The sequence below is a fragment of the Centroberyx affinis genome, unplaced genomic scaffold (genome assembly GCF_046629955.1).
Source record: "Centroberyx affinis isolate AG114_WGS23_722 - 3 ecotype Tasmania unplaced genomic scaffold, CSIRO-AGI_Caff_v1 ptg000278l_1, whole genome shotgun sequence".
In the NCBI taxonomy this organism is placed as follows: Eukaryota; Metazoa; Chordata; class Actinopteri; order Beryciformes; family Berycidae; genus Centroberyx; species Centroberyx affinis.
In genome coordinates, this window is record NW_027278957.1 from 503,860 (window position 1) to 516,421 (window position 12,562).

Here is a 12,562-nt window from a genome sequence, read left to right on the forward strand (position 1 = left end):
CTGAGGTCCTGCTCCTCATGCGGGCATTACAGCAGAGACCTCAGAAAGTCACACGTGAGTTACAGCCTCACATGTGAAAGGTAATCCCACTGAATTCATGCAGCCTTTGTGTTGACGAGCACATGTTTCTATACGTACCACAGTTGGCTTCATGTGCTGACCTCATGCAACGGTTTATGAATCACTCAGCTGTTGTAAATGCATGCTGACGTACTTCCCTTCATGTAAACTCGGGACTGCATGTTGAGCTGAATTTACTTCTGCTGTGTAGAAGACATATATACATTCATAATCAGGTCTAATACATGTAAGCCTAGAGTGAGGTCAAGGTTCAGAAATACTGAGTTTCCTCTGTATGTCACTATGTGAAAGAAGTATGGGTTTCTCTCCCTGTTAGCCAGGGGAAAGGCCACAGGATGTTAGTGAGTTAGTGACGTAGAGGCAGGTGACTTGTGCTCCCTTCTCACCCCCTGGTCTTATTTAAGGTTGTAATGTAATACTGAACTGCACAAGTGCTGCCACAGATGAGAAAACGTATTGCCAACAAATCACACAGTTCATGGTGTAGGTGAGGCAAGCAAACACTTTTGCTGTAAATCAAGTAATACAGAAGAAAAAGCTAAATTAAATTTGTGTATTTAGCAGCTTTTCAATGGTATATATGCTAAGGTGAATAACAAATAATATGTAAAAGATAGACCACAATAAATGAAACTAACAGTTCACCACAGCAATTAACTAACAGTTCACCACAACTATAGTATGTTATAACCTATTCAGTTCCAACTTAAACCAGTCAATTTTATATGTAAAAACACAAAGCTGTTTATATCTAACAGAACCCTGGTTCCATACTCCCTCAGACTGTCTCACCATGTATTTGGAGAACAAGAGCAACCTGGAGATGGAGATGTCCCAGACCTCGGCCCCGGGCCACCAGGGCAGGAGCGGTCTGAGAGCGCCCGAGGCCGTGGCAGGGAACTTTGGGGAGCTGCGTCTGCTTCAGGGCTTCTCAGACAGGAGGGAGACCCAGAAGCTGCAGCAGTCTGCGGGACAGTGTGTCATCCACGCTGAGGGCTTCGTCCCTGTTCGCCAAGAAGACGGGTATGCAACCTAAAACTGCTTATAATACTGTATATCTGACTGTACAAGAGGAAACAATGGTTTATTGAGAAGAGGATGCATTAATTACCAGTTATACAAGTTTTAGTTATACAAGTGTTGAGCTGCTCTGGAGTCAGACATATTCCCATTGGTTGAGTTAAACCTCAATGGGCGGAGCCAAACAACCCCTGTTTTCACTTCAAGGTAGCTAACTGGTTTGAACTTGTAAGGTCAGCTAGGCTAACTAGCTAACCCAGATAATTTAGGATGGTTAGACTGCATTTTTTGAGGTAGTCGCAGAGCACTAGGCTTCATATGAGCTTCCTCCTCTCTCCTCCCTTGCCTTTTTCAGTGGGCTTCTGTCTAACATTGCTCACCAGAAAAAACAATGGTTGTTTGGCTCCGCCCATTGAGATTTAACAATAGACGCCTTGTGTTAACAAATGAAGGGATTCTGTCCACAGAAACGCTAGAAGGCTTTTAATTTGAAACGGAAACAGATTTTTTTTTTTTTTTCATGTCTGTGACATATTCTACAGGTATAGACATTGAAACTGTATTGAAAGGTGTAATGTTACCGGTATGATGTCAATATGACTACCAACAGATCATTTTCCCTGTCTATTTTTGCTGCCAACCGCGCGCGTCACGCTGAATAAATAGGCGAGACGCCGAATCTCTGGATGAGCCGCAGCCGAGCCGCGCCTGAGACGCGTGTGAGACGCGCTGCTCACGCGGGCTGTGTGGCTGCTCTAACCTGTTAACATGGGCGCCGAAATTAAAAGCAACAGGTTCCGCGACGCACACGCGCCGCTCACGCAAGCGGTGTGGCCCGGGCGTAAAACCCCAATCTGCCATCAATTATACAAACACCCCACTACATAATGGGTAGAGGTTATGCTACACTGAGCAAAGCACCAAGAATTGGTGTAATTGTCTTTATTGTGACTATGCCAAACAGACTTATATGAATAATTTGTGAAGTGATTATATACTATAATGTTTCCCTGTGGTAGTGTGTTCTAATTTAGAAATGAATTATCTCATTAGGTTTTCAGAGGTAAAGGCACAGCAACTGTTGATAGAATATTGACCACATACACTATTTAAATATAAGCATTTTCCACAAAATCTCATTACACAAGCCCTGTCTGTCAAGTCTTCCAGTGGATGTATGAGTAAATGCCGGAAAACATTGGAATTTCTTTGTGAAGCAGCAATATGTGTTTGTCTGTGAATGTGCATGCATCGGAGGGGGTGTTAATCTGAAGCCTGTGGCTGTGACGTTATTGGGATTAAACTAGGGAATTTTTTGCTTCATGCACAAAGTCAAACTTGCACATGATGAAGAGTGAAGTACAACTAATCCTTTTGTGTCTCCTACAGCCCTGTGGTAATGTAGGGTTGATTTAGCTGCTGTTTTACATCAGATGATTTTACAATAATAGATCACTTTACTTTATTGAGTTTATTTTTACAGTGACAGTGCACAACATTATGTAAATGTGTCAGTATTAGCCAGCCTGCTAGCTTCAACTGTCGTCACTGCTGCCTCATGAAGAAGCTAGACACAGATACAGATAACTTTCCTGCAGACAAAACATAAAAAAAAGCACACAGAAAAAAAACAAAGTTGCATGCAATAAACAGGTACACAAAGCAACATAAAGCTGCAGGTCAAACATACAGTCAAGACATAGTTTCACTAAGCAAACAAGAAAACAAATAGGTAAACTATGCCGAGCCAACACATAAAATGACACAAAGCATTATGAAAATAGACGATTAACAAAACAAATTTGGTGAGGAGAAAGGGACTAGGGATTGTCTTCACACACCTGATTGTTTTTTTTAGCCTAGAGGCTAGAGAGGCGGGCTTGTGGCCAGAAGGTCGCTGGTTCGACTACCAGTAGACTGAGGTTGTGCTGGGCAGCTCCCAGGTGTGTGAATGTGTGCAGCCGTGTGAATGTGAAGCAGTGTGTTGCTGGAAAAGAGCATGTGTGCTCAGTCGATTTTCCCTGGATAAGTAAACATAAAAAAAGAAAAACAACAGCTCGCCCTGACTGGGATTATATGGTCTCCTCCTAGGGTAAACCTTGTGCATCTGCTGTTTGTAGTTTTCTGTTTAATAAAAGCACTAAGTTGTGGAGGAGCCTTGCAACATAGTACCTTGAATATGGGACATGCATCTTAGAAGCTGATAATATTTTCCCAGCTCAGGCGATCAGACTGGGAAAGAGTGTTGCACTGGTGTCTAAGTTGTCTTTTTAGCACTTTGAGAGCCTGTTTGTACACAGATAAAATGGGCATGTTGTAGCAGTGTAGTGGAGGGGCTTGGGCCCAACTAGTCAAGCAGTATGTTAACTCAGGAAGGATCATTGCATTGAGGTATAGCTTTGCAGCCTCAGTGGTTTAGCAATTACGTGTAGCCTATATCTGAAAATAGCAAGACTGAATTTGAGTGTTTTGGTTTTTTCACTTGTTTTTTGAACATTAGATTGGAAGCAAGAATAATACTGATGTGCTTAAAATCAGATATAACTTGTAGCTTCTTCCTGGATATAGACAACTGGCTCAGGATCAGGTGCCATCTTTGTGCAGAACATATAGACAGTTTTCTTTACATTAACATGTAAATGAGAGTTGCAGTTGTTGGTTAATGGTATTCCACTGTCAGACAATATTCTTTTGCAGGAGATAAAATAGATAACAAATCAATCAAATCAATCAATCAAAAAAAGCTGTATTAGAATGAAAAATAATCCCTGTGTTAAACGAATGACACATTCTGTATAGGTCAGTGTTAATCACAATGACTGGGCTTTGTGGGTGTCCTAAAAAGAGCCATGGTCCTGTACTGCCCTGTCTAATTTCAGACGCAGTTTGCTTTCTGTAGGCGGTCAATATCCTTTTAAGACTCTTCTGTAAAGTGCAACCATCCAATCTTCCTGCTCAGTCACATCTAGGGGACAGTATCAGAGTCATGACAAGGAAAGAAGTGGGCCGGCAACATTTGTAGACTTGCAGTAAATCTCTTTATAGTTGTATAAGAGTATCGAAGAGGATTAATGTGGCAGATTTCTCTAATGTAATCTACTCCTTTATCCAACAGCCTTGCCACATCCAACAGGGCGACGAATCAAACCACCACAAAACCAACTGTCTGCTCTCTGCAGTATTTTTAGTTATTCCAGCCAGACATGCAGACAACAACCAGACAAGCCATGTGTTGTGCGTCGCTGAAACATCTCTCCTATACAGGAGGCTGATTGAAAGTTAATTAAAACCATCAAAAAATGTTACGCAGTAGAACTGTACAACCATCATTTCCTAGATACATACAATAATACAGTAATAATACACAATTCAAAATTCTTTTGAAAAACCAAAAAGAAAATGTGATGTGTTGAGGCGGTGCACTTGCTGTGTTTAAGCTTCCATCCCCTTTGACAGCCAGAGGGTAAAAGCCCTTCAAGATTATGAGATTAGCTGAGGGGGGCTTTTAATTGGCCATTTCACAAAGATTTCCATCTAACATAGCTTTGGCTTGGCGGGTTGGTATTCCATTACATAACTCTTCTCATGACATATTTACCATTGTAAAAATAATTGCTGAGATGATAGCATACTTGATGAAATAGTAAATGGTCTGTTGGTTGTTTTTGGGATGAGGGGGTGGGCCTGCGAGTGGAAAATAACCATCCATGTGGCTTCGTCAGCACTGCAACTTCTGTTCTTTTCACATCAAAAATCCTTAACTGCAGCATCTTTTAAGGTGTGTGTGTGTGCGTGTGTGTGTGTGTATATATTTGAGATAGAGAGACAAGAAATAGAGAGAACGACAGAGAGAGAGAGCGTGCACGTGCGTCAGTGTGGTTGAGACCCAGCTGCGATGTTCCTGAGGGAGGCAGCCTGCAGGAGCCTTCCAGGACACAGCGCATCAGCAGGGTGACAAAAAATACTTTAATGATCTCCTCGGGTGTCAAGTCACCAGCTGCTCACCCACCTCTCTGCCACCCATGGGTTACAGAGGGTTTGACAAACTCCTCTCTACCTGGTGACTGACAGCTGCGGCATGGCAGCTGAGGGTTCCTCAATTAGGGTCAAGGGTCACACAAACATGCTGTTTCTCAGTTTCTGATGAGCAGTAGTTTGGAGTTTAACTCATTGTATTCTATTGGATTGTTTTGTTTTCTTTCAGACACGGTTTCAGTGTGCTTAATATTCTCAAAGGGAAAACGAACCAGGCCAACCTTACAGAGAAGTCTCCTCTGTTGAGATTCTCTCAAGATGACAGGTGAGTAATTCCTCACGCTTATCCTGATACCGCTGGAAACTTGTCAGGAACAGTTACACATTATCAGATTGTCTCCACTCAGGCAATTGTACACGCAACTGAGGCTATTCAGTATCCAGCAGCTGTAACGTCACTTTTTCAGATAAAGGGGATTATATACTTTGCCTTAATCTCAGTCATGTCATATGAAATCGAATTACATGATGTCAGTGTGACTTGATGAGATGGCTCAACTTATAACATCATTGTACAACCCCTCTTACATTGATTCAATTCACAGTACTGTGCAACTCTTGTAATGAAATTGTGATTATAGGATGTTTTTGATGTCCAGTATTAGGAACATTTTATCATTTAAGGACTTACATCCACTTTTGGGGTCCGATGTATCTGTTACTATCACTGAAACTGGAATTTTTGCATGTGATGATGCCAGAGTTTTAACCATGTCTTGTTCTTTTCAGTATAACCTATATGACCCTACATGACCCCAACTTCGCGGGAGCGGAGGAGCCGTGGAACAACGGCTCCCTGGACCTGGAGAGGAGGTACCGGCTGGGGAGTGAGGTCACCAGCCTGTCCCTGTCCCGCTCCAGCTCCTCAGAGAAGAGCGACCCCCTGGACAACCTCAACCTCAACTTCAAACTCACCAGTAACGTAAAGTGAGCGCCTTCTTCTCCCTCAGGTCTCACATTGCCGGTGGAGAATTCTGACAGTGCAAAAGCTCAGATTGGTTGCAAGTTCCAATTCATATTTTACCATACTATTCTAAATTTTAACCCTTTTTTGTCTTTCCAGATGCTGCTTCAGGATTGCCAAAATTGCCAGTATCTTTACCATTGTGGTTCTCTGCACTGTAAGTGGATGGGCCTACCATATCTGTTAGCATTGTTACCATGGTTTATCACAACGCCCTTCAGGGTTATTGGCACAACTGGGAAGATTAGCCAAAATGGAAGTAGTGTAAAAATAAACAATCTAAAAATTTACTTTATTCTGTGCTCAGGATATCTAGACATTCAAATGTACCCACTTATTCCTATTCAGAGTCAGGGGGGCTGGGGCCTATCCCAGCATGCACTGGGCAGAAGGCAGGGAAACATGCTGGACAGGTCTCCAGTCTCCAGTCCATCACAGAGCTAACACAGATAGACAGACAATCACACTCACACCTATATGGGCAATTTAGAGTCTCCAATCCGCCTGACTTGCATGTCTTTGGAAAAGGAGAGGAAACTGTAGAAGTGGAGGAAACCCACAGAAACACACCATGGAACAAAGCATCTAACTAACTACTTTCTAACTGTGCCAATAACTGTGGAAGGAACTGTATGGAATGAGCGAAAAGATGTTGATACGTTTGTTGTGTTTTCAGTTGTTCTTCAGCATGTATCCAGACAGAGACAACCCCTGGAGGATGTTGGCAGTCTCACCAACAGAGAGTTTCTGTATCCTTTTCGACTGTGTCACTGTGAGGCTCGTAGTCTAAACAATGTGTACAACAGCAAAATTAAATATAGATTTGGGGCAGGAATTGTACAATAGCATACTGGTAATTTATATGGTCTGAAATTAAACATTAAAAAGGAATACAGCAGAATATAAGATTATGGCATTGGCAGTCTAATCAGTTCCAAGAGGTATAATAAATTGTGCACTGTTTTGTGTGATGTGCTGCTCCTTGTTTAAAACTCAATAAAAAGTATTTTAAAAAAGAAAAAGAAAAAAAAAGGTATAATAAATAAACACAGACACAAGACTCTAATTTGTGATGTGATGAAAATCAAGGAGCTGCTCCACTTTTTTATTTTACTTTTATATCTAAATGCGCTTAATATTAGTGTAATGTTATCAGAAAAATGTACCTTTATAACTCAGAAATCTTCCCGGCCCCTGTTACAATCACTGCTTCCATCATTTCCGATCCACTCTCTTTGGAGTTGTATGAGTGTGACAGATTAGCGGGCGAGGGAAACTTCTGGCAGACTGATTGTTCACTAGTAATGGCTGGAAAGTCAAAGGGCATAGAGACAACGGATTTTAAAGATGAAGTGCAGTGGCACTGGGTGTCTCAGTAGCCTAACAACCAAACTGAGATCCAGCTGAGAGTCAGTCTGGTTTGGACCAGGCAGGTGACTCAGTGGCTTCAGGCTCATAACCTTTATCACATGTCACTCCACCCACTCTTATCTTCTCTGTTGCTCTCCATTCTGTGCTCTCTAATAAACCAGAAATAATCTTCAAAGGATTTTATGTCATTCTCCTTTCAAGCACAAACACATTCAGTATGTCAGCATTTTCTTCCTTGACTGTCCGTGTCCCACAGCAATGAACCTGACAGATTTCCGTGACAACGCTTTGCTAAAGCTGCAGGTTGGAGGGCCGTTCACAGGAGGGATGATTGACCTCACCAATCAAGAGTACATCCTGATCCAGGTGGAGCAGACTGAGGAGGCGGGACAACGGAGGAGGAGGGCTCAGCAGGTAAAAAACCTCCATATGATTCTGGATTTGAGATCAGAATTTTGAGACCTTTGTTCCATTTTGCGTCTTCTTTGTATCGTCTGTTAGGTGTTTATTGGTTGTGGAAAGGTAATTCAAATGACATTTTCCATCTATTGTTTGTAAACAGGTGATTCATAACTGGACCATTCCTCTACATGGTGAACGAAGTGACCAGATACTGATAACAAAAACATTTGAGATGCTTGGCAGGTATTCTAAACACTGTATGACACATTTGCAGCATGGTATATGTCTTTTTGGAGATTCATACTAATTCAAACTAAGGGGTTTGGTGGCGTTTAGTGGCATGGATTTTTTTGGCTTTCAAATATCAGTGTAATGCAACAGCTTCTTTAAATGGTGGCATGATGGTTCACTTTGGAGACATTTTGGATGGAGATTGATTCAACTGAACAGATACAACTAACCAGCATTTCATCAGCTGCCAGATTTCAACATCAGAAACATCACATCATTTGCCTTTATCAATATCGCTGCGGTCAATCAGATTCTAAATTATACTCCAATTTCAGTAAACTCTACTTCGTCTAAAAACAAACTCATGGTACAAGAGATGGATGCATAAATAAATATCCAGGAGGAGGATTTATTACAACATAATGAAAGAAAAGCATTCAGATAATTCCTTGTGCCCTGCTGTTTCCCTTCCCACCAGCGGGCCGGTCGTCGTCAGCGTTCAGGCCTTCCTGCAGGGTAACGAGGTGGTGCCGCTCTCCATGACCCACCAGTCGCTGTTTGTCAACGTGGAGACGCAGGTGGCCATCGCTGGAATCATCCTGACTGGGGTTTACGTTCTCATCATCTTTGAGGTAAATAGGACAATAATGCTCATCCTCTCTTTGGATACGGATCAAGTTCATTTTCAGTCCGTGCTGCAGTGTTGGAAAGGTGTAACACATGCTACAGCTGTCAAGAAAATCCATTTCACCCACACACAGATATACTTTGTGCAGCTCCTATGTTCATGTGTATTTTGCTTTCTTAGCTGATAGCCTTTTGACATTTTCAGTGGTCATCAGTTGCAATTAGAATTCATTAATGTTTAAAAACTACTTGTTAATTAACCCTTCACTAAGCATTTTAAACATCAGATCAATCAAATCATTTTTTAATCATTTACGAATCATTAACTAAGTATTTAAAAGAGAATAACAAATGATTAACACACTGTTACCTAAGGCAATGAAAAATGATTGATTTAATTTCTTAACTGTTCTAATACAACATATAAATGATGAATTTATTAATTAATGTCATTAATTAATGATTAAATAATGTGCATTATGTAATTTTATATTAATTAGCAAACAATATAGGAACTGAACTAATCATCAATTAGTTAGACTACTTAACCATTTGATTATAATGAATGAATATTAATGATTAATTCACCATGTGTTAGTTATCATGATTATGAAGTGTTACCCACATATAGTAGAAGCTTATTTTGAGCAGGCTTGTTTGTCCCCCAGTTATACACCTGCAATTTTAGCACATTTGCAGCGAGTGTTTGGTTTTAATTAGACAGACTAATCTCCCTGAGCATGACAAGGTGCAAACTCGCTAAGCTGTGCTGGCAGGGCCAATTTGATGATGGGGCAGTCAACACCGGGCCATGAGAGATGACAGTTACGCACAGTTACGCTCTGCTCAGACTCTCGCGTGTGTCGTCTCTGTTACTGGCAGCTCCGCACGTTCAAACCCTCTACTTAATTGAAAGGGCAGGGAAACTCTCCAAAGTAGAAGAGCATACACTGCATGGCTATTCAGACACAGCCAAAAAAAAAAAAAGTCAAATAATCTGCTCGTCCCGCTCTCAGATGTCATCCAACTTCACTCCTGTCAGGTCTCCACTTGTCAAAGTCCAACTTTCTCTGCAGAGACCTTTTCTCTCCATTAAATAGACACAAGCTATTTGATGAGTAAGCGCCTTCTCTCACATTTAGGATCTTGTGATATTCTGTATGTCCGCAGACAAAATGATGAAAATAAGTGACAAAGGGGGCAGTCAGACTTGGTAATTGCACACAGATTTCTTATTTTTGATGGACATTTTATTGCAGTGCTCTTACTGAGTTCTAAGGTCCAATGACTATCACAGGAAATTGCAACATTTTTTTCCTTTCTGTATTCTTGACAAAGCCAAAGAAAGAAAGGGAAGGTGGCTTTGTTCTCCTTTATCCATTATCTAGAAAGATGTAATCTGACACAAAGTACTTTCTGAAGGTCTGTAGTGTCTGTGTCATTACTCTTCTTGAATGACAAGACCCAGTTTGGCGTTGAACAATACAGCGAGGTCAATATGCATTCAAGTACTTTAAAGACAGTGATTGTTGTTCTCATCAAACAGCATTACTATATAACTGACAACAGAGTGAACATACTGAAAATCTAACAATGCTTTTACCGTAAAAAAAAAAAGGCCTTATATGATGCACATGAAGTAGAATTTGTTGGATTTTTCTCTGTTTCTTACATTTTTACTAAAGGCTCAGGGGAACGTGAAATAGAGTAAACATGAACTCTTCTTTATTAGCCCGACAATCTGATTGTGAGATTCATGACTTTGATTAATCCTTGTTAGTTGATTAATCCTTGCAGTTTGCTGCTGTGATTGGAGATCGGCCGTCCGCCTCCAGGTCCTGTACTCTTGGACCGGTGCCATTAATCAGCAGAGTTATTTTATAGTATTGTCAGAAGTTAATTATTTGCAGGATAAGAGAGTTTCTGTGTGGCCTTGGATACTTGTCTTTGATCAAATTAGAATAAAAAAAAAACTTCATGGGCAAGAATTGAGGGCAAAGCAGTAATTATTCATAGAACTTAAGAGTTACCCATACTTTTCCACCTAGCCTCTCATTTAGGTCGAGGCGAAGGCCATAGATCCCAATCACAGCCTCCTCACCAGGAGCAGCCTCAGCACTCGCCAATATACATAAGGTGACCTACTTTTCCTGGAATTTTTTGCGATGAAATGAAGATGTCAGAGGAGTAGCAGGGCTTTGCCGCCTGATAACATACAGCCACGCTTATCATAGGCCTCAATTTTTAATAATGGATGCATCATACATGACTGTGGTGGGAGAGCCTGGTGGATCAGAGTGGCTCTTAAGAGCATCATGAAATTGTCTGTAATATCCTTGACATTCTGCTTTTCGGGATATTTCACACAGAGGAAAATGGTAGATGCTTCTACCATAGATCTCACTGTCCACTGTCTCACCAAGCTTATTTTTGGCTCATCTTTCCTATTAATACCACTGTAAACCACATGTTGTTTACTGATTATGGCATGCAAACACTTGACTTTCAGAATATTTAGGTTAATGTAACTGAAAATCTCTCTTTGAATTCCCATTGTTAAGAGCAGAAACAGAAGGTCTGAGGTGTTTAACGTTACTTTGACCGAATCTCCCACTGGAAGCGGCCTCTGCCCCCATCTGACTTCTGTCTAATCAAGGAGTTCCCGTTCAATCTGCTGCATCACCATCAGTCTGTCAAGCCAGTTCACTACTAGGCATCACTTTCCTTTGCAGCCGCTCTTGTCAGTTGGCTGTGGCATCTACAGAAAATCAGGGATTTTTGCTCGAATTACAAGACTTAGTATTTCTGTTCTTGTCTGCACACACACACTGTCTGCTTTAGACACAGTGATCATTAAAAAACCCCAAACAATAACCTTTTAACTGCAACTTCCCCTCAGACAGCATGAAGGCAACCACAACAGTTCACACCTAATTAGGGCAACTTGCATTTAGTAGCCCTCAACTTTATCTCTTGATGAAGGTGGAGAGTGAATGTTAAAATGGAGAATACTTATACTTAAGTACTTATGTGTATTTTTGAAAATGTTCGAAGATGCATGTGTGTGTGTATATGTGTGTGTTTATGAGAGAGAGAGGAAGTTAGAGAAACACAGAGGGAGATAGAGAGAATCACTGACTGAGGGAGAAATGTAATGAAGTATGATTGTCATTATATAAAATATTTCTGATATCTAATATTTATTATCTTTAATTCAGAGGCATTAACTTCCTTTTGTCTTTTGATTTTTCAGATTGTGCACCGCACTCTAGCTGCCATGTTGGGGTCTTTGGCGGCTTTAGCTGCTCTGGCTGTCATTGGTGATGTAAGACTCTTTTCCTTTTCCATTCTAGCGAGCTGCAAAACACCGGTGTGTGTAAAATTTGGTCCTCCAAGTACCAGAGTGCCTTCTGCCACCGGGCACTCGTGTCTGTAAACTCAAAGCACTATTAGACTTCCTGTTGTTCATCCTTTCAGGGTGTTTATCCTGCACTCTGGGCCACGGAGGAGATATAGTGTTCAAAACTAGTGAATGGCATGAAGAAAACTTGCTAAACTTGCAAGCAAGCCAGCTGACACTCCAGGCTTTCTTCCCTTCAACACAGATCTCATATCAGAGCTGTTTGTAAATCCCTCTGATATTTTCTGCTCAGCCCCATTGGTTTTTGGACTACCATCTTTAGTAAATGGAGGTTCAAATTGCATTTACAAACACAACCTACTGTATATATTTTAGATGTTGCAGAGTAGCTCTCAGCCAAAGAAAAATGGACAAGAGTGATCCCCCCCTCCCATGTGCTGTAATAGCCACTACTAATGCAACAAGCTTTG

At 41.2% G+C, this 12,562-nt stretch overlaps 1 protein-coding gene across 1 annotated transcript in view; it reads left to right on the forward strand.

Annotated features, from left to right (window-relative positions):
- The window catches only part of oca2 (oculocutaneous albinism II), a 47,295-nt gene continuing 34,733 nt past the window's right edge, over positions 1-12,562 (forward strand). The window contains exons 1-10 of the mRNA XM_071512927.1: positions 1-80; positions 864-1,104; positions 5,306-5,401; positions 5,866-6,063; positions 6,200-6,257; positions 6,777-6,849; positions 7,728-7,885; positions 8,034-8,116; positions 8,583-8,736; positions 11,985-12,056. Of these exons, the coding sequence (XP_071369028.1) occupies positions 875-1,104; positions 5,306-5,401; positions 5,866-6,063; positions 6,200-6,257; positions 6,777-6,849; positions 7,728-7,885; positions 8,034-8,116; positions 8,583-8,736; positions 11,985-12,056 (1,122 nt within the window). The 5' untranslated portion in view covers positions 1-80; positions 864-874. The remainder of the gene's footprint in view (positions 81-863; positions 1,105-5,305; positions 5,402-5,865; positions 6,064-6,199; positions 6,258-6,776; positions 6,850-7,727; positions 7,886-8,033; positions 8,117-8,582; positions 8,737-11,984; positions 12,057-12,562) is intronic.